The 19884-nt window shown below is 41.9% G+C and overlaps 2 protein-coding genes across 3 annotated transcripts; one reads left to right on the forward strand and one right to left on the reverse strand.

The window, feature by feature from the left end:
• Nucleotides 1–2531: 2531 nt before the first annotated feature.
• On the reverse strand, nucleotides 2532–4454 carry xcr1a.1 (chemokine (C motif) receptor 1a, duplicate 1). Its single transcript, XM_076726897.1, has 2 exons — nucleotides 4379–4454; nucleotides 2532–4137 (listed from the first exon to the last, which is right to left on the reverse strand). Exon 2 carries the CDS (start codon nucleotides 4118–4120, stop codon nucleotides 3110–3112), a length of 1011 nt encoding a protein of 336 aa, XP_076583012.1. The 5' UTR covers nucleotides 4121–4137; nucleotides 4379–4454; the 3' UTR covers nucleotides 2532–3109.
• A 716-nt stretch (nucleotides 4455–5170) lies between these two features.
• On the forward strand, nucleotides 5171–19553 carry fyco1a (FYVE and coiled-coil domain autophagy adaptor 1a). Of its 2 annotated transcripts, none has more exons than XM_076726934.1 (18): nucleotides 5171–5249; nucleotides 6445–6559; nucleotides 7306–7412; nucleotides 7694–7819; nucleotides 8231–8337; nucleotides 9131–9274; nucleotides 9408–9501; nucleotides 9626–12130; nucleotides 12382–12474; nucleotides 13145–13263; nucleotides 13347–13514; nucleotides 14423–14575; nucleotides 14676–14905; nucleotides 15234–15387; nucleotides 16378–16470; nucleotides 16556–16766; nucleotides 17432–17541; nucleotides 17723–19553. In XM_076726934.1, the coding sequence occupies exons 2-18, from the start codon at nucleotides 6499–6501 to the stop codon at nucleotides 17796–17798; spliced, it is 4551 nt and encodes a 1516-aa protein (XP_076583049.1). In that variant the 5' UTR covers nucleotides 5171–5249; nucleotides 6445–6498; the 3' UTR covers nucleotides 17799–19553. The 2 variants fall into 2 exon arrangements, with proteins under 2 accessions (XP_076583049.1, XP_076583050.1); XM_076726935.1 differs by having other exon boundaries at nucleotides 5203–5249; nucleotides 6448–6559.
• The last annotated feature ends 331 nt before the right edge of the window (nucleotides 19554–19884 follow it).

Consider the following 19884-nt stretch of genomic DNA (forward strand, 5'->3'; position numbering starts at 1 on the left):
CCTCTAATAATGATGAAATGAGATGGTTGCTTACTTCCATATTATTGCAGTTCAGGAGGCGAGTTTCACCGTTCAACGGGATAAATTTTCCAACAGGATTGCCTTCATCCACCATGCCCTTCGGTCGAGCCTCCAGCATAAACCCAGAGAACTTTTTGTTTGTGTTGCTCGAGAGAATCACTGGAAAATGGTTTGAAGATTCATCAGGGCGGAGGAGGAGGGATGGAGAATGAAGACAGAGATATTAGTGGTGTTGCACTTAGTGAAGACTGACAGTGACAAACAAGCTTCCAGGAAAAGGGGTCCTTTTTAATGTCTGTACCTGTAATAGGCTCTCCCTCTCTGCCATGCTTGTAGTGCACACTATAGGGCGGTGGGGTACTCTGAGGAGCGCTGTCATGCAAAGGTGACATCGATTTACATGACTCTTTGAAATCACCGTCCGAAAACCCATGCACCTCCGTGCAGATGCTAAGGCCGATTAAAATCCACCACATCTGTAAAACAAGTGAGCAATGCCATCTGCAAATGTCGTGAAATAAATCAGATCATGTCTTTTTTCAGCCCTCTCCGTGAACTCAGTCCCTGAATCAAAACCCCGACCTGACACACTTTCACAGTGATATTCAAATGAAGTGTGTTTGAAAGCTGGCTGGAAAAAAGGAACGATTAAAACAAAAATGAGGCCTGAAAGTAAATAGCAGGCATGATTTTTAGATCTCTCTGTGATTCATTCAAATTCAAACTTGGATTTTTTGCATTTCAACACCTCAATGGCAAAAACAAGAAGAAATATACAATGACAGGAACAGGAACTTTTCTCTTACCTTAAAACAAATGATTTGTATACAGCTCCCAACACCACGAAACCACAGATTACTTTTAAAATTGCTGTTCAGTCCTCTTTAAGAGAAACAGAAGAAGCCTTAGGAATTACTTGACAGACAGCGATCCTCCTCAGGACAGTTAGGCGTGCAGTGTGTGTGTGTGTGTGTGTGTCTGTGGGCATGTGTGTGTGTGCGCTAGAGAAGAGTTCAACAAATCAGCAGAGCGAATGAGGAAGTTAAAAATCTAAGTGCATGGTCGAACCCGCCCACACTTAGAAATAAAAAGATAAACAAAATAAACTTTCCTCTTACCTCCAACCTCTGTTAGCTGTTCACTCAAGTGTTTTACTGACAAATTTGAGGTAATTGTACTTCACTTGAGTGTTTTGTTTTTCGCTTTCTACTTCTACTCCACTACAGCTCAGAGGGAAATATTTTACTTTTTACTTAATTACAATTACTTGACAGCCTTAATCATATATTTTTTTTTCTTTAAAAAAATAAATAAATAATAATAAAAGTACATACTTTCCTGATTATACTCACATATACTCTTACTTAAGTAACATTTTCAATACAGGACATTTTAAACTTTTATTTTACTCTTTTTACACTGTGGAATTATTACTTTAACTTAAGTATAAGATCTGAATACTTCCTCCACCACTGTTGGTTTTCCAAGCAGGGTGCAGATTCCTTATCTGTTCCAATCCCTGCACACAACACAGATCCAAGTCTGCAGTGCCAGTCCAAAACAGTTCCTGGATGAATCACTCAAATCAAAATGTCAATTCAAAATCAATCAGTGATGCACACAGAAACGCTGTTTGCGTCTTCCTGATGCCTATTCAAATGGACAGGAAACTGCTTGGTAAACATACATTTTACATTTTAAAGATTTTAGCAGTTTTTTGGTATGTAAAGAAGGTATCATCTGTCTTTATCTTGTAAAACTTGACATTAAGTGGAGCGCCTGAGCAAAATGTTGTGCCATTCCAATGTAATGTAGTTGTTGACAGTATTACATTAGTTTGATCCTTTCTGAAATCATTCGGAAATGTTTTCAATGCTGATTTAGCAAAGATAAAAAAGCATTACAACAATCACTGAGGAACTTCGAAAGGGTGTATCCAGATTCAAGTGTATGAGTGTGTAGATCAGCAGTGCTTGTGCCAGTTTAAGTTTATGTTAAATGTAAAATGTTTTACAGATTGCTCTTGTCCATAAAAAGAGGTGTATAATTAAAAAAAGTATTTTAATTTCTTTTGAATAGATACAGGTTCATGCAGATTATTGAAAATATACACTTGCTGTCAATGGACATATAATTCAGTAGAGACGTATTTTCACTTTTTTCATTTTGTAGAGGCTCATGATGAAAAAAACATGTTGCAGTTTAAAAAAATTATCATGAGGGACGAAGAAGCACATGCAAATATTTTCACATTGCTTTTTACTGTTTTTCCGTATCTATCAAGTTCTATTTACACTAAACTACCTGAAAACACACAAACATATGTGATAGCGTCACAACAAAAGGGTTGTTATCAAATCCCTCATGTGACTAAAGTACATGAAAAACCAAAGTCCGCAACTACTATATGCAATAACACATTGTATGAAATTTACAGGATAAATCAGAATTACAGTAATAAACTCACAAAAACTCACAAATGGAAGAATGGGTATTATTTTGAATTAATTTCAAAATAATTTTGCACTTTGAACATATTCACTCATTCATTTATCTCCTGAAAGTGCCAATAACTGAATTTAAGCAACAAGTTGCATCACATACAAGATTAAACAATGACACACTTGTAGACATAAAAAGCGAAAGTCAGATTTGAACATTTGTGAGTTTGGTTTGCTCAGCCCAGTCGGCAGAAGTAAATGTGGGCATTGTACATTTCTGTAAACCATGAATATGTTAAATTTGTGTCAAATCAAGTTTCTTCAATAGGTATCGAAGTAACATAGTTCAGATTTCTGGTACATTCATGTGAGCTGTGTTTATCAGGAGGAGCAGGGGATGGTCGTCCTGTGACAGCACACAGAGCTGTCACAATATAAAATTGAAAATTGAATGTAAAGAAACATAAAGTTTAAATGGAAAGAAATGGAAAGTTTTAACGAATCAAAATTTTACAGATACATAAAATGCCAACATTTATTCTTGCGATGGCTTGATGGCTAAAAACTTAAAAATATGAACCAGTTCCTATATTTTTGAATTGGTAGAGCAGCAGTAAATACAACAAAATGATATACTTGAACAGCAGCTAGTACATTGATCCACGTGAGAAGGGTTGCACCCTAGTCTGCTGTTCCTCAACTGGACTTTGGCGGATGAACATTCGATGCAGCATTGACTTTAAATGACTCCTAAACTTTACACCAACAAAAGCATAAAAGACAGGGTTCAGGCAGCAGTGGGAGAAAGCAATGAGCCGGCACACGTAGAAGGCGTACTCAAGCCGGATACTTTCCTCACAGTCTTCAGACGGTGCTTCCGAATCATCAGCCAAAGTCCTCAGAAAGATGACCACGTTGTACGGCACCCATCCGAGGAAGAACACAGCCACGATACAGAAGACTAACTTAACCGCTCTGTTCTTTCTTTGAGATCTTGTGCTTCTGATTCTCCACAGTATTTGAATGTAGCAGAAAGCCATCACTGCAAAAGCAACCAAGAAGAAAATATTCTGTTGTGAGATACCAATGCTTTTCCAAATAGGGATTTCGTATTCACAGCCCTGGGAGTGTTCACCCTTGTGGGGGATTGAGATGATGGAGCTGTAGAGCAGGGAGGGCATGGCTGCTATGACGCTGATCATCCACAGTAGGACAGACGCAAACACCCCGGTGCTGACTCTCTGTGAGCTCAGGCTAGAGAGCGGGTGGGCTACGGCCATATACCTGTAGATGGTCATGATGGTCAGGAAGAGGACGCTGCTGTAAAACCCGGTGAAGAAGACAAAAGTCACAATTTTGCAGAGGGCCTCTGAAAACACCCATCCCCAGACGTGGTAAATGGCCCAGAAGGGAAGCCCGGTGGTGAAGAAGAGGTCAGAGATGGCCAGGTTCAGGATGAAAATGTTGGTGAGAGACTTGAGGTTTTCGTACAAAGCCAGGATCACAAGGACAAGGATGTTTCCTGTGAGGCTCAGGGCGATCACAACGGAGAAGAAAACAGGGACGGCGATGGATCCAAATTTGACCACGCTGTCTTTTTCACAGACTTCATCATCATAGTCACCGTCATATTGACTGTCATTTAAAGAGTCATTCATTGCTGTTGAACTGGATCCTTAAAAAGAAATATAGGATTAGTAGTGTCTTACTGTCTTGCTCTTGTGTTCTTTTAATCTTACACATGAAGTGATTGAAATCAGCCATTCCATAATGCAAATCAGCAGAGGCAAGAAGGGTTAGAAAACTGATAATGATAAAGCTCTTTTTAAGTGAATCCAATTTAAGCAAGATGCACAGGTTTAACCTCAGGTTTCTGGCGGCATAATAGCACTGTAAAGCAAAAAAAATGGACCTACCTCTTTTTTGATGGGACAAGTATGTTGTTGCATGTGACAGTTTCTGTCAACTGAAAAGACAGCTCGAAGAGGGGTAGCTTTAATAATCTTGTGACAGGTAGTGTTTTCTGTTCTGCTTTCTGTACTAACAGAACCTGTTTTACCAGATTATGTCCTCAGCTCAGATAAACCTGAGGTTGTGGCTATTTATTCAGACCACATCTGGAACACAGACTTTTAAAATTTGTAGTCTCCAAGCTCAAACCGATTTGCGGTGTTTTCTCAGACTTGACATAAAACATTACAGGACAGCTGAGCATTACTCTCCATTACCAGATGTTAGTGTGAAATCAGTGTCCCTTTGAGAAATGAGTCCTCACCAAAACTGGACAATGACAGGGGTGTTATCATACTAAATGTCAGGCTATTTTACTTATGGGTATCACAGTACACTACATGTGTGACACATGGGCTTTACAAATCATAAAAGGCAGATGGGCGTAATGATTTTTATCCTTTTTGTATAGTGGAGACGGGTGCAGTTACAATAAGTACATTTCATAGATGAATAGTTGAGGCTCATTCATACGTCAGTTGTAATTAAACCTGAAATTATTGTGTTCAAGTCCTGCGGTCAAATCAGCAATAGGCCACAGATAAGTGGGACAAGTATTTATCGGTCATGGATCACATGACACTTTTGTTTACTCTGCGACGACAACCAAGCTACCCTTTTTTAGAGTCCCGCCTACCAACTTTATAGTCATTGGCCGGAGATCAACGTATCGCTTTGTCAGTGGCTGTTACAATGTCAGTCACGGCACTTTAAACAAGTTTGTACGCACTCATTAAACGCTCTGGACTGTTATGGATTTGGGTCATATCTGTAAAAGTATGTCAAAGTTGTTGTTCATTTCTCGTTCTTTCATCAGAAACGATTTAGAAACAGATTAGATTGTCTAAGTTACCGTTTGTCGGCGATGTCACGGTTATTTTCAAAACGCCTGTCAAAAGAACAGTGTGTCAAAGCTAAATATAACGTAACGTCCCCGAGACAGCTCCAGAAGCACAAAAGTCGTCTGTAAAGGCTTGAAATACCGAGTTTTATTACTGTCTGTCGTTCTTCGATGTTAGAAAAATAATATAAACGCCATAAGAGCCGGTAGTTAGTGTTGTAAAACTGTTCTTAGTTATTTAAAACTCTTGAAACTCAACTCCGGTTAATCTAGTTAGCAGTTAGCTAGCTGTTAACTGTTAACAAATTGAACGTCAAACAAACAAAATGTTCGACCAGCGTTGACTACATTTTGGATGCTTGTGTATTAAAATATAGGTGGTGGCTGGGCCTACAATGCCACAGCATAATTATTTTTCATAACCTTACAGTTAGATGTCATTGCACTCTTTGTTTACTCATAACAAACTAACATGCAGTGACTGGAAGTGAACACAGTGTCCTTAACTCCTAAACAATATCCAATTACTAGTAGTACCTGCAATAAACACTACCTCTATGTACACTGTATTTCGTTCAAGGTAATACTTGATAAAAGTGGGACTTGGGTTAGTTTAACCTGATTCCATTTACATACATTTCCCTTCCCCAATGAATCTTGTGTTGCTCTTACAGTGATCAAAGTGTTGTGCATTGCTCTTCAGTAAATCATAATCTCGAATTTAAACCATCCTGTTCATAATTTCATCCATAAATTATGAATGTACTTTATTGCTGTGTAAATGTGTTGTTCTCAGGTTGTTTAGGAGTGTGGCATGAATGTACAAAAAGAAAGCTGCATAGTTTGGCAGATAGGAATCAAGAATTATAGTATAGATGACACAATTTCTTATACTGTTTATTGCACAGATTAAACTGCGTAACATCAAATTGCATATATGACAGACCATTATTTCTGTGTCAGACTGGCTTTCAGGCCTAAGAGCGACATTTTCTACACAGAACTGGGCAGTGTACCTGCTATGAGAACTCTCATTAATGCGCAGCGCTTTTGTGGCCAGGACAGAGTACAGTATGTTGGAGCATTCATGTCAATCTTTTGTTCCTGACTGCTTCTGATTCTCTGATTCAGCAGACTGGATGTGACCCTGTGACCCCTGGTTGCCAGGGAGAGAGCGGTGGGGCCATGGCTGTTGGGGCTACAGTTGGGGAGAGCCAACTCCAGAGGATTATCCGAGATCTGCATGGTACGCCAGCTTTATGTGTGTGTGCCTGTTCGTGTGAGTGTGTGTGAATAGATTAGCTGCGGGCTGTTGTTGGCTGACACGGTGTGACTGATGAGAAGAGAAAGAAGAGTCAATGAAATGTTTGCCATGATATCCTGACCGTAGTCTCAGTGTCAAGTCTAAGTACAGTCTAAGTACGCCTGGACCTATCTGACATCTCCTGCTCGCCAAATAATTTGGGAAAACGTGCATCTGACCTCACGTCCCTGTAGTAAGGGTGTGGTGGAAGCTTCTGTCACCATGCAGCGGGACAGAAAGTGCGTACTGAGGGTGCACCCATCACAGGTGTCCTTCCAGTTTTTGCGATGGATACGAGGCAAGTGGTTCATTTACAGTCTAGCTGTGCTTGGCGAGGGTGGATGTGGGGAAAAAATGGAAAATGATTGGAGGTTTGGGTGCTGTTTGTTTGTGTGTTTCATAAAAATACATCAAGAGGTGAAAGTATTACAGCAACATAGCTTTGCTTTGTCTGATTTCTCTTTAGGCCATGTGACTTTCGGTCATTTCGAAGGAGATAACAATTTCCTGCTTTTTGCTGTTTGCTTCCTGCCCTAAGAGATTTCCTGAATGGAAATTAGCTGTTCATGTCTTTTTTTGTCAAAAACACATTTTTATGTAATATGTGTATCTTTAAGAAGCACCTCTTGTTTGAGCCCTGTTTTATTCATTCCTGATCTTTTTTCATTTTGTAACTTCACAAATTTCAGATGCTGTTGCAGAGCTTGCAAAGGAGTACAGGGAAAGTGGGGAGCCAATCACTGATGACAGTACCAACCTGCACAAATTCTCCTACAAACTGGAGTACCTGCTACAGGTGTGACTTTGCACATCTGACCCAGTGAATCCCAGTTACTCAAGGAGGATGTGAATAAATAAATAATTAATGATTTCCAAATACAATACTGCTGGTTAGAAAAAAATGTGTTTGCTCTTACAAAACAGATAATAGGAAAGTTCTTCATAATGCCTGATGATAAACACATATTATGTGTTCCAAATTAGATAACTGTTTGGAGAACAGCTGTTTAAATGGCTCCACATGCCTCAAAAAATAATGCTCAACACTTTTTTGTTGCATGTCTATCTGTCTTTCAGTTTGACCAGAAGGAGAAAACCACATTTCTTGGAACAAAGAAGGATTATTGGGATTACTTCAATGACTGTCTGGCTAAAATCAAAGGAGCTAATGATGGGATCCGCTTTGTCAAATGCATCTCTGAGGTATGGAAATTTTCTTCTTCTTGTTTGCAGTGACACCACTAATATAGCACTGGTAATCTCTCAAACCATTAGAAAATAGATGCATCTGTTTAACCCTCCACCCTCAATGACTCAAAAGATTTTCTTTCTCATCTCTTATACAGCATATCTACATATATAGCTGTATAAGAGATACTGCGTTTTGTTATTGTAACATGTTTTATTTTTTGTTTTATTTTACATAATTGATAGAAAAAAACAATAACAAAATAGAGTTGCATTTAAAAAGCTGCGCGTTTATAGCATTACCTCTTCAACAGTTATGTTGTGAATTGTCATTAACATTGTAGTTTGTGATGGTTGGGATATCCCTGTGAAGTAAACGCTGGTTAGAAGCTCTCTGTATAACCATGTCGTCTTTTGCGTTGATAGCTGAAGACATCTCTGGGGAAAGGACGAGCATTCATCCGCTACTCCCTCGTACATCAGCGACTGGCTGACACCCTGCAGCAGTGCCTTATGAACCAAAGAGTTACCAGGTAAAGAATTTTTAATTTTAATTTTAATTTGTTCTTTGTATATGAAGAATAGCGTGCTTTTCTTGAAACGATTTTTTTCAGATTGTAAGAAGTGTTAAAATTCAGTAGCGATCATGAAACACTTTTACCATGAATGAGCAGGTGTGGTGACACCAGTGACACTAATTTTACGTCACCAATTTCCTGTTCTGTTCCATGGAACTGCTGCTTCTGTAGTCACTAATATTTGAATATGAAGAGAAGTCTGATAATTATGTAGTATTTCTCAAGTGCAATACAACATATAACATAATTCTTTTTTTTTTTTCATAAGAATATTGGCAGTAGTACTTTCTACATAGTTGTTTTTCTGTTCTGTATCCTGTATACTTATGTGCCACGGTTTTTGCATTTTGTAATACCTTTTGGCTGTAACGACTTCGGTGATGAGATCAATGAAGTCTTATCTTATCTTAAGAAGAATTAAGTTACTGTTTTCAGTGGCCTACCAGAGGTCAGAGTGGGTGTGTATAGAACCCTGCTGTGGACACTCGTTGTGGAGAAATACAAAACCACAGGGAAACATCTTAATCCTAAAGAGGAATAAAGCTGTCAGTTGGTGCCATTTACCGCTAGCTAAGGGATCTGATGTAGGGTGTTTTTGAGGTATTTCCGTATTTCCTGATTTAGATGTCAATTTCATGTGAAAAGTCAAAATATTAGATCGAACTTCCTCTTTCACCCACTGTTATTGTTTCTAGTTGTTCTGCTATGTCCTACTGTTGCCTCTCTTACCTTATCTCTCTTCCCGCAGTGACTGGTACTATGTAAGAAGCCCCTTCTTGAAGCCCCACCTCAGTGTGGACATAATCAATCACCTGTATGAACTCAATGAGGTCCAGTTTGATGTGGCTTCCAGAGGTCATGATCTTGATGCCGCCTGGCCCACGTTTGCAAGGTGACAAACAAGACAAGCCATGAAAACAACATGTAGAGCAGATAAAAACTACAAAAATATCTAAATAACGATCAGAAAACTATTACAGAGACACATGTTCAAATACAGCTAGCATTTCTTTTCTGATCAACAGGAGGACACTGGGTAGTGCAAACTCACCTGGCCACATGTGGAAACCACCCAGTCGCAGTTCCAGTATTAACAGTCTAGCCAGCACCTACTCCCAGGTAACTGACATATGTCTCAAATAACATCCTGTCATTTTGTCATATTTTTAAAATGATAATATGATGTTTATCACTCTTCCTCTGTTCCTTTACTTCTCCTCCGGATTCCCTCGCAATCATCTAGCAAGCACCTGAGTTCCCATCTAGTCCTGACTATGGTCAGGGTCTGCTGAATGACCTGAACGAGTCTCTCCCTGCCTGCAGAGAAGATGGCAGCACAGTTGAAGACCTTCGACTGGAGCTGGACCAGTCAGAGCTAAAGCAGCGAGAGCTCCTAGATAAGGTGCAGCAGCTAGGCGAGGAGGCCAGTGAGCTCAGGGGTGTAGTTGTGGAGCTCCAGAGGCAGCTGGACGTGTCCCTTTCTGCCCAAGAGGAGCAGCAGGGCTTGCAAGGAGAACTCAGAGCTCTGCAGGGGAGAGAGGAGGCCTTGTACAGAGAGGTGGAAGCACTCAGAAATGGGGAAAAATCCAGGGAGGCTGAACAGCAACTGCTGCAGGAAAAATTAGCAGCTGCTGAGGGGAAGAACATAGAGCTCCTGTCCAAGTTGGACGGGGTTCTGAATGAGAAGGGCCAGCAGGCAGCCAATTACTTTGACTCAGCGCAAAAGATACACGAATTGTTGGACAGATTGAAAGAGGCAGAGAAAGGGAAGATGGAAGCTGTAGCTGAAGTGGAGGAGAAGAAGAGACAGGTAGAGAGGCTAGAGGAGGAGCTGAGAGTCAAGGAGGCAGCTGCAAAGGATAGTGAAACAAAACTGGGAGCATTAGTTGCATCTGCATCTGAGGAGAAGGCCAAGTTTGAGGTGAAAGTCGAGGAACAGTGCAGTGCCTTTGACAAGCTGCAGGGGGCCTTGACAGTAAGAGAGAAGGAGGCGAGCAACCTGCAAAGGCAGCTGCAGGACCTCCAAAGATCTCTAGAGGAGAAGGAGGAGGAGGTGGAGGAGGTGAGGAGGAGGGCACACCAAGATAATGATGAAATGCAGAAGAATCTTGGTGGCTTAAGAGAGTCTTTAGAGGCAGAAGTCACTGCCCTTAATGAGCAGCTAAAGAAGAAAGAGGCAGAGCTTACCTCCAACTGCGAGACACTACAGCAGCTAGAAGCCAAGAACCAAAGCCTGACCAAAGACACGGACAAACTGACCACCAACATTGTCGAGCTGGAGGGTAGTGTCAAAGAACAAGCCTCGAAGATAGAAGACTACAAAACACAGTGTGCCAATCTAATGGAACTAAATGAGAAACTGTTAACCACTGTGAAGAGAAATGAGGAGCTGAAGAAGGAGATGGCAGAAAACAGAGCAGTGCTTGAAAATGAATTAGCAGCTCTAAGGGCTTCTGAGAAACAGCTTCGTGGCCAGCTGGATGATACCAAGATGACCGTGGACGAAAAAGAGAAGCGCTTGCGTGAGGAGAACCGCAAGCTGGATGAGAGTCTGCAGCGAGCCACCATGGCCGCAAAGCTCTCAGAGGCCACGTCAAAGCGGCTGGAGCAGGAGAACCAGAGCCTGAGAGAGGAGCAGGACACTGTGAAGGCAGCTCTTAGCCGCATGCAAGCTGACCTGAAGAGTGTTAATGGGCAGATCGGAGACTTGGAGAAGAACTTAGGAGCTGCACGCAAGAATGAAGCATGCCTCCAAGAACAGCTCCAAGCCAAAGAGGACCAGATAGAGAGTAAAGAGAAGAGTCTTGTTGAGCTGCAGTCCAGGTTAAAAGCTCTGGAGGCAAGAGAGAAGGAGCTTGAGATAGCCAAAGCTGACGCAGAAGCAACCTGTGCTAAACAGACGGAAGTGATTGAAAGGGTTACCTCTGAGAAGCAGGTGATGGAGACATCTCAGCTGGAGAGGAGCGCGGTCCAAGCAAAGGAGAGCCAGGAAATGACAGGCAGACTGACTATGGTTGAAGGCCAGTTGGAGGTGAGCATGAAAGATGTGTCCAGGCTCCAAGCCGAGACCCTGGATCTCAAGGTGCAGATAAAGAGGTCTGACGAGGAAAAGTTAAAATCACAAGCACAGCTGGAGGTGACGGAGGCCCAAAGGGATGAGCTCAGGACTCTGACTGAGCAGCTTAAAGCCCAGACAGAGGCACTGAATCAGAGGCATGTAACAGAGCTGTTGGAGTGCAAAAAGAAAGAAGAGGCTCTCACTGAACAGCGTGATAGAGAAGTAGCTGCCCATGCCGAGTTGGCTATCTCTGCGGCCGCCGTCCGAGAAGAGCTGTCCACCCTCAAGGCAGAAAATGACAGACTAACCTCAGACAACAGCGAGATACGCGAAGGTCTGCACAGGGTAAACACAGAGATGGCGGAGCTGGGAATGACCATCTGTAAGCTGAGTGCAGAAAAGGAGGAGGTCAGAGAGCACTGGGAGGAGGACACTGCCAGGATTGAGGAGCTGGAGAAAGAGGTGGAGCGAATAGGAGAGAGCATGGCAGAGCTACGGCTGGAGAATACCAGACTAAGAGAGGAGCTGTCACAGAAGGAGGAACTTTCAGAGACTGTCACAGAGCTCCAGGAGCAGCTGGAAAAGGCCAAGAACCAAATACAGAGTGCAAAGGACTCCAGCCGAGAGGAGACAGAGGCTATCAAGTTCCAAATGAGCTCAAAGAGCATGAATCACCAGGTCCAGATGAAGGTGAGTCAGTCAGAACCTCTTAATCATGTCTTGTATTACACTGAAGATAGTCATTTTGGTTCCACTGACTCTTTGCTTTACATTTTTCAGTTTATTAGCCCCATTTACACCTGGGATTAACAAGTACCCTAAATTAAGTGGGTGAAGATCACCATGATAGCATTGTCATTGTAAGCACGTTAGCATTTAGCTCAAAGCAGGCCTGTAGACTCTTCTTACTTCCATTTCCTTGTATTATGTGCACATTTCAGAGTGTGACTGAGCAGCTGGAAAAGGTGAAAGCCCAGCTGCAGGAGGAGCTGAAGAACGTGTCCAGCTTGCAGACCAAAGTGTCTGAACTAGAGGTAAAAAACAAAAAACATGTGATTAAGAGCAAACTGTGCACAGGAAGTAGTCAGAAGTGCAACATTCCCTTCATAGGCTGGAACAGACACCAACGCCTTTGTCATTAGTGGATATGCAGAGAGAATGGCGGCACCACATGGGGCATAATAACAGGCAGATTATTTGTTTCGTAGTCATTAACAGTAAATAATTATGTGAGAGAATTTTTTCAGGTGCCTGTTTTTTTTTTATAATGAGATACCTTGATTGCTTGAGCAGTTTTCTTTGATTGCAGAAGATAGAATAGATACAAAATCACTGCAGCGTACTGATCCTAATCCAATCAGTAGCTCAGTGAAATTACTTTGAGATAATAGTTTTTCCTCTGTGGTTTCATGTGTTCACAGATCCAGATAATAGGATTTGATTTTGAGGGATGTTTTTAAGATTTAAATGAGGCTGAGTCACCTCACAAGCTGTTATTTTTACTGAATTACATGTTTCTATATGTCCTGTAGCGCAAGATGTGTCAGCAAAAATATTATTGTTATAGTGCAACACTTGAAATGTATTAAATATGATTATCCAGCAGTGTCAGAACAGAACTGAGTCCAGTCAAGTGAACAACTGTTTAAACGATTGAGACAAATGTCAAAAAATGATGACTGTTTTTATGTTTGTTGTTTGAAGGCTGTGAATGAGCAGTACTTGCGGTTAACTGGCGAGAAAGATTCTCACATCACTAAGACAGAAACCATCATTCGTGAGGGTGAGAGCGAGATTCAGCAACTGAGAAATGCGCTGACCAGGTGCGTTCATGTGAATTTAATCATTTGGTGCCAAAAAAAAAAGGAGCTACTGACTCATTCTCTTTGTAACCTCTTCTCTTCAGTGCTGAAGAAGCACACACGGCTGTGCAAACGGCCTGCGAGGAATTGAAGCAGAAGCTCAGCACAACAGAAGCTGACAAAGAAAACCAGTGCCTGAAGATGACTGCCGAGATTGATGACCTCAACAGAACCAAGATCAACCTTGAAGAGCGGCTCATCGAGCTTATAAGGTGTGACCTCCCTCTGGTACACTAATCAGCAGCGTCAAGGCTGTTCTGTTTTCATTTCTTAATGAAGACATGGGTTCATGTCCTCTTTGGATATCTACCGCCTTGTTATGCTTGGTTGCTGCCTGCTCTTTGATCCCTCCCACTGGGGAGTGTGTATTTTGAATCGGTTCTCGATTAAGAGCGACTCTCTGATGTTCTTATACTTGACATTGCTGGGGAAAAATGTAGTTTAGGTGTAGAATCAGGGGAAAAGGCTTCTTTGGAGCTGAGATAATGTACTGTGAAAAGGTTTGACTGAGAGACTTTGATGGAGGAGAGAGCAAGAAAAGGATGCTGAGGGGTCAGTACAAGAGGTGAAGTGTGGCGGAGAGACACGACTGAATAGAACAACAGCTTTTTGTGCATCATTCGTCACTGGATTCAGCTACCACTGTTGCCTCAAAAGCTTTCATCCTCTGTAAGGAATGAAATGCAAATACAGTGATTTAGCCATCTCCTTTGGGATGTGCTCACATGATTTCAGTCCTTCTACCTTGCATTATGCATACCTTCATTGTTACCTCAGTTGTATCATTTGAGCAAATGAGGCTACTTCTACTTTAAAATTGCAGCCCACGTTCACAACATGCTAGATTTGTCTTCAAAGATCACGAAGTGGGAAAAATATCATAACTACGAGGTTTGGGAAGTTTAGTTAACTGCCTCCAGAGTAGCTTTGAAATATCGAGCATTAAATATCTTTGCATCCAACAGAACGTAATTCTAAACTGCAGTTAAATTGAATTCATCCATGTGAAAAAAAACAACATTTTTAAAACTTTCAATTCGGTGCCATGCTGAGATTTGGTAAGACAGCACAGAAAGCCAGTAAACCTTCATGCATTTATCTATTTTGTGCATCACATCAGGGACAAAGATGCTCTGTGGCAGAAGTCAGACGCTCTGGAGTTTGAGCAGAAACTGCGAGCAGAGGAGCGCTGGTGGTTAGTGGATAAGGAGGCCACGCACTGCCTCGGCTGCCAGGGCCAGTTCACCTGGTGGCTGCGCAGACATCACTGCAGGTGGGCTTTCACTCGGCACTGGGGCTTCCCTAAAATGCAAGACATTAAAAGAAATAATAAATCATCTGATTTATTCTTTAATACATGAATCATTTTTTAGGCTCTGTGGTCGCATCTTCTGCTACTACTGCAGCAACAACTTTGTGATGACCAAGCACAGCGGGAAGAAGGAGCGCTGCTGCAGGGACTGTTACACCCAGCACAGTGCGGTGGTGGAGAGGTTCACAGAGGCAGAGCTGAGTCCTTCAGACACTCAGCCTCCTCCACCCGGCGCTGGACCGCATCCACCTCCAGAGCCAGCCCCATATAAACCCACACCCAGGGTAACAGGTGAGAGGCAGGCTGGGAATAAAAACACATGCTAGTTTCTGCGCTTTCCTTCTGCAGCCCTCTGTCTTCTTTTTAAGTTTATTGAGAAGCAGAAGTGAATAAAGTGACTTTGTCACATTGGGGAACAAGAACAGGAACCATTGCCATAGAACTGTTATTCAGTAGACAAAAGGGGAAGACGAGAAGAGAAGAAGCTGTTTTGAAGGGAAAGCTGCACAATGTTAGCTTAAGTGTTTATATAGTCTGTAATCAGAAGACTGCAGAAGTTTACACCATGAGAACAGGTGGTGGTCCAATAGTTAAACTCATACATTCTTGTTCCTCCCAGTTTCAGACCCGAGCAATAGATCTGATGATGGAGCTTTCGACATAATCACAGAAGAGGAAGTGAACGGCGTGTACGACAGCGACACCACCTCCCAAACCACAGGAGGCTCCCTGGAGGGAGAACAAGACCGACGGCCTCCAGGAGCCCCGGACATGTGAGTGTAACATCTCTCTGGGGACAGAGCAGAGGGACGGGGTCGAGACCTGGTTCAGCCGGTCACTTTCTGAGAATGTGACTCTTTGCTTTGGTCAGATTCCTCAGGTGAAGGTCATACTGTCATGACGCAAGATGCCACAGCACCTAAGTGACGAGTGCCTGAAATTGCAGAGTTTTGAAGATATGACTGCTTGGGGTTGCACTCACACAACATCGACATCCAGACGTCCATTCAGTTATTGCTCTAAGAGGAGTCATGTTGGCTAATCAAAGCACATCACATACTACACACTGTATCTAGTGCTGCATTATTTACACTTGGTCTTTCAAAAGTGGGAAGTGGGAAATTGGGAAGTGAATTAGTTCCTTGTTATCACTAATACACTGCTAATTGCGTAGGGGAAACTAAAGAGGGTAACACCGACCTATATACCAACAGTTTACTGAAGACACACATCACGGCCTAGCATCAGACTAGCGCATACCTGCTGAAAATATCCCACTGCTGTCCTTAAAAAGGATAACAGATACAGACTCACTACTGCTTGAACACAGTAATCTCTGGAGTAGATGCAACTTGAGTTGTTTGTTTTCTTTCCGTCAACACCCTCTGATATTTCCCAGTCACGGTGCACCCAAGGAAACAGGATCTCCAAAAAATAGAGCCTTGAGGGGAATCAGCACGTTTGTTCCCCCTCCGTGTTGTCGCATAGTAATTAGGGAAGAGCTTCCTCTTGTTTTCACTGATAAGCAGAAAAACTGTATTACAAGTGTTGGGAAGTGCCACAGTTTCATGGCACTAAAGGTGACAGGGTGGCAGAGGGAGGCTGAAGCGTTCATGTGTCATCATTATGTTGTAAAATAAATCTATTCTTATGTCTGCAACACCAAGAAACTGTATTCTTGTAGCTAAATCGTAGCGAAACAATGGCGGAGTACAACTTTTTGTTCTGAATGAATCATTACTCCCTGTGTGTGGACTTTGCAGAAGCACAGGAGATATAACGCCTGATGATCCTGAAGAGCATGTTCCCACTGTTCAGGATTCAGAAATCAACCTTCTCAAATCAGGAGAAGTCACGTGAGTCTTGACCTGACTGGACTTGATGCGTTAGCGTTTGCAGCTGATGTGTGTTCATAGCACTATGAATTTGCTGTCATTGCAGGATGGCTGTCCCTCTCAGCATTGATGATATTTCTCAGTTTGGCGATGGTTCCAGGGAACTCTTCATCAAGTCCAGCTGTTACAGTGTGATAACAGTTGCTGTGGCTGACTGCGGGCAAACTGTCAGCTGGATGTTTTCCTCAGAGCCCAAGAGCATCTCCTTTAGTGTGGTTTACAGGGAGTCCACTGATACCCAGGTGGAACAGTCAAAGGTAGACGTGCTTGCCGTGCGCATTTTAATATTTTTGGGTTAAGACCAATGTATCATGAAGCCTTGATCTTATACATTTATCACTGGAAAAGTTCAGGAGGTCCAAGGCCAAAGGCAAAAGTATTGTCCATAATTTTAAATGAAAGTACACCACAAGGCTGAAGGAGGCGCTTTGCAGTCGTTCAAAATTGCAGCCACTTGAAAACTCACTGTTGATGACACAATAAAATGACCCTGTGCATGCTTTCATGGCCGCCCCCTGCAGAGAGGAGGCCCTTTTACTTGGTTTTTAAAATATTACCGACTGAAGAAAAACACTGCAGGTTGCCAGTGTTGCTCAGCAGGTTGAAGTAAACATCCTGCACTTAAAATGTCAGCGGTTGTCAATGAATTATGACCTTTCGTCTCATTCTCCCACCTCCTCCCCTATCTTGCCAATGTTTTCAGATTTTTCTATCTTTGAAATGTGCTTTTAATCGAAAGCGTGTCTGGATTAAAAATATGGTCCAGTTATTATGATAATAATGATGATAAATAAGACCAGAGTATTATAGATGGTGTTATAGATAGAGCGGCCCAGGGGAGATTCGTTAGATGAGCTCTGGCACTGTCTGTCACCTGTACACCGAGTTTCACTTCAGACCAGCGTTTCTGTTCTTCTCTCAGGTCCTGATTCCTCTGACTCGCTGCAATTCCCATAAAGAGACAATTCAGGGGCAGCTGAAAGTGCGACACTCTGGCCTCTACACGCTCATCTTTGACAACTCCTTCTCACGGTACAGAACTCCTGCCATCAAGCGTCCTCGGCGTCCTTCCTCCGAGTGTGTGCATGCGTGTGTGCGTGTGCATGCGTGTGTGCGGGCATTTGGCCTTTAAGCTGGCTTCCTGTTGTGCCTCAGCTTCTTGTTTCAGTTAATGGGTTTGCAGTCCTTTGATCTAAAAACCGTCTTCCAACAGGTTTATCTCCAAGAAAGTCTTCTACCATCTGACCATGGAGAAGCCCATAATCTATGATGGAAGCGACTTTCCCTGAAACGGGATAACACAGAGGCGTCATCGTGATGTCATAAAGCTGGCATAAAGCTAGAGGGAGACCAAGTCTGGAGGGGGCAAATCAGTGACTGATTTTCATTCATTTTGGCTTTTTTTTTTTTGATCTTTTGTTGCCAGAACCAGTTTTTAACCAAGTATGTTTTCAAAAAAATGTCTGTTATTTAACTCTGTGGTGTTGTATGTTTTGAGGCGTGCTCTTGTTTTAACCGTGGCCTAAGTGAAGTGTTGTCAAGAGGTTTTAGAAAAGAAAGACATGTCTATGCAAGTTTTAGCTTTTTTTTTTTTTTTTTTTTTTAAATATACACCAAGTAATACACATACCGTTAGTTCGGCTGGGCTTGAATTAGTACGTTGTTTAGTTAGAAATGTGTTGTTCTGTTATATCTTTCCGTCTAATTTTTGGTTTGGCCTCTCTTTGCTATAGATGCTGTTATGTTAAGGAATGCACATACCTGCAACACTAGTAACACTAGTGGTATGAAATACGATATTTATCGCACACGTTGTCTATGAAGACCCAGCAAAGATTTTTGAACTTTACAAAATTGTGGCCAGTTAAAAATGTTTCAAGTGTTGTGCGATCTTTTCCATCAAATGGGCAAAAGAAGCAGAGAAGGCGCAGATGAGCTTTGCCAGTGGCTTGTTTATGAACTGCCTTGTCTGAACACTATGTTTGCACTTTGCCAGCACAGGAAGGAAGCAGTAACTAGTACCTGGCCTGAAAAAAAATACAGTTTCTGTTTGATAACAAAGCATATGCACTTTGTGCAAATCTCAGGAGTGGGACATAAAACTGTCCTCCAGCAGTAGCATGTCCTAATTTAATGTTTTTGGAAAAACAAAGAAAAGAATAACTGCCATCTTACTTTCTGTTTAAGGAGACCCACAAACCAGCTCTCCATCCAGTTTAGGGGATCTGGTGACCCAGAGTGCCTGTTCTTGACACTCAGTTAAAGCATATTAATGACTGTCAGCTAACGAGCTACTGTACTTTCAAAGTGCCTACTAACTCTAATTGCCAGGGATTAGTTTGCTTTTATAACTGTACATTTTACGTTGTTATCCACACAGAACACGACTCGAATTGGTAATATTCTGTAAAAACTTAATTACAGTTACATTTAAATCACAGTACGTGTGATATCATTTATTTCAGTTTTATCAGTTGAAATGATTTTTCAGTTTGGATTTCATTTGATTCTCTTTTGTCAGATGTTCAGATCAGCCTCTGCACTGTTCTCTCAGTGATCAAATGGGAGTGACTTTCTTGTGCTGTTCGTTGTTTTTTTTTTTTTTTTAATAGCAAAGCAATAAGAAAAAAAAACAAGCTTGGCCACTTTGGTACACAACCATTCACTACTTAATGACACAAGGGCTCATCTCTGTGCTGCTTTTATGGAGATCTGTTTGCATTTCACACTCGGATCTCTTTTATATTTTTGACGGGTGGAAATTGGTGCAATTTATATGCAAAGCCTCATATTTTCTCTACAAAGCTGCACTTTGTGATAATTATTGTATAAATTGTTGGAAACAATATTAAATCTGTTAAGTTTACATGATCTTTGTCAAAGAAACCTCACAGGGACAGATTTTTTTTCTACTTGCCGTTTTGAAAGGAGCATTCTGGAGGAGTAAATTGTGCATGAATCACCGCTACAAGCACTCAGCGTAACTAGTAATAGACCTGTCAAATATTCAGCAAACATGAATAAAATGTAAGAGTGATGATGCGTCCAGCATCCACTAACCTGTGTCTGGTGTCGTGCTTGGCAGCTCGGAACATGAGAACAACAAAATCAACACATTACCTCTGTGTGCCGCCTCACTCATTCAGAAAACAAAGATGTTTCCTGTCTAACAATACATCCTATCCAAATTAACACCTGGAGGGATGTACGGGGGGGTGTCTGTCTGAAGGGGTGAAAAGTTAAATACAGATGATACTTCACTGAGCAATAAAGCTCCAGATGTTTGTTCTTCTGCCAGGAACCACAAAGTGTTGAAAACAACAACAGTATCTCCTCTGTCAGTTCTCTTTGGATTCATTATAGCCTCACAAAGTC

Source organism: Chaetodon auriga, chromosome 3 (assembly GCF_051107435.1).
Source record: "Chaetodon auriga isolate fChaAug3 chromosome 3, fChaAug3.hap1, whole genome shotgun sequence".
Taxonomy (NCBI): domain Eukaryota; kingdom Metazoa; phylum Chordata; class Actinopteri; order Chaetodontiformes; family Chaetodontidae; genus Chaetodon; species Chaetodon auriga.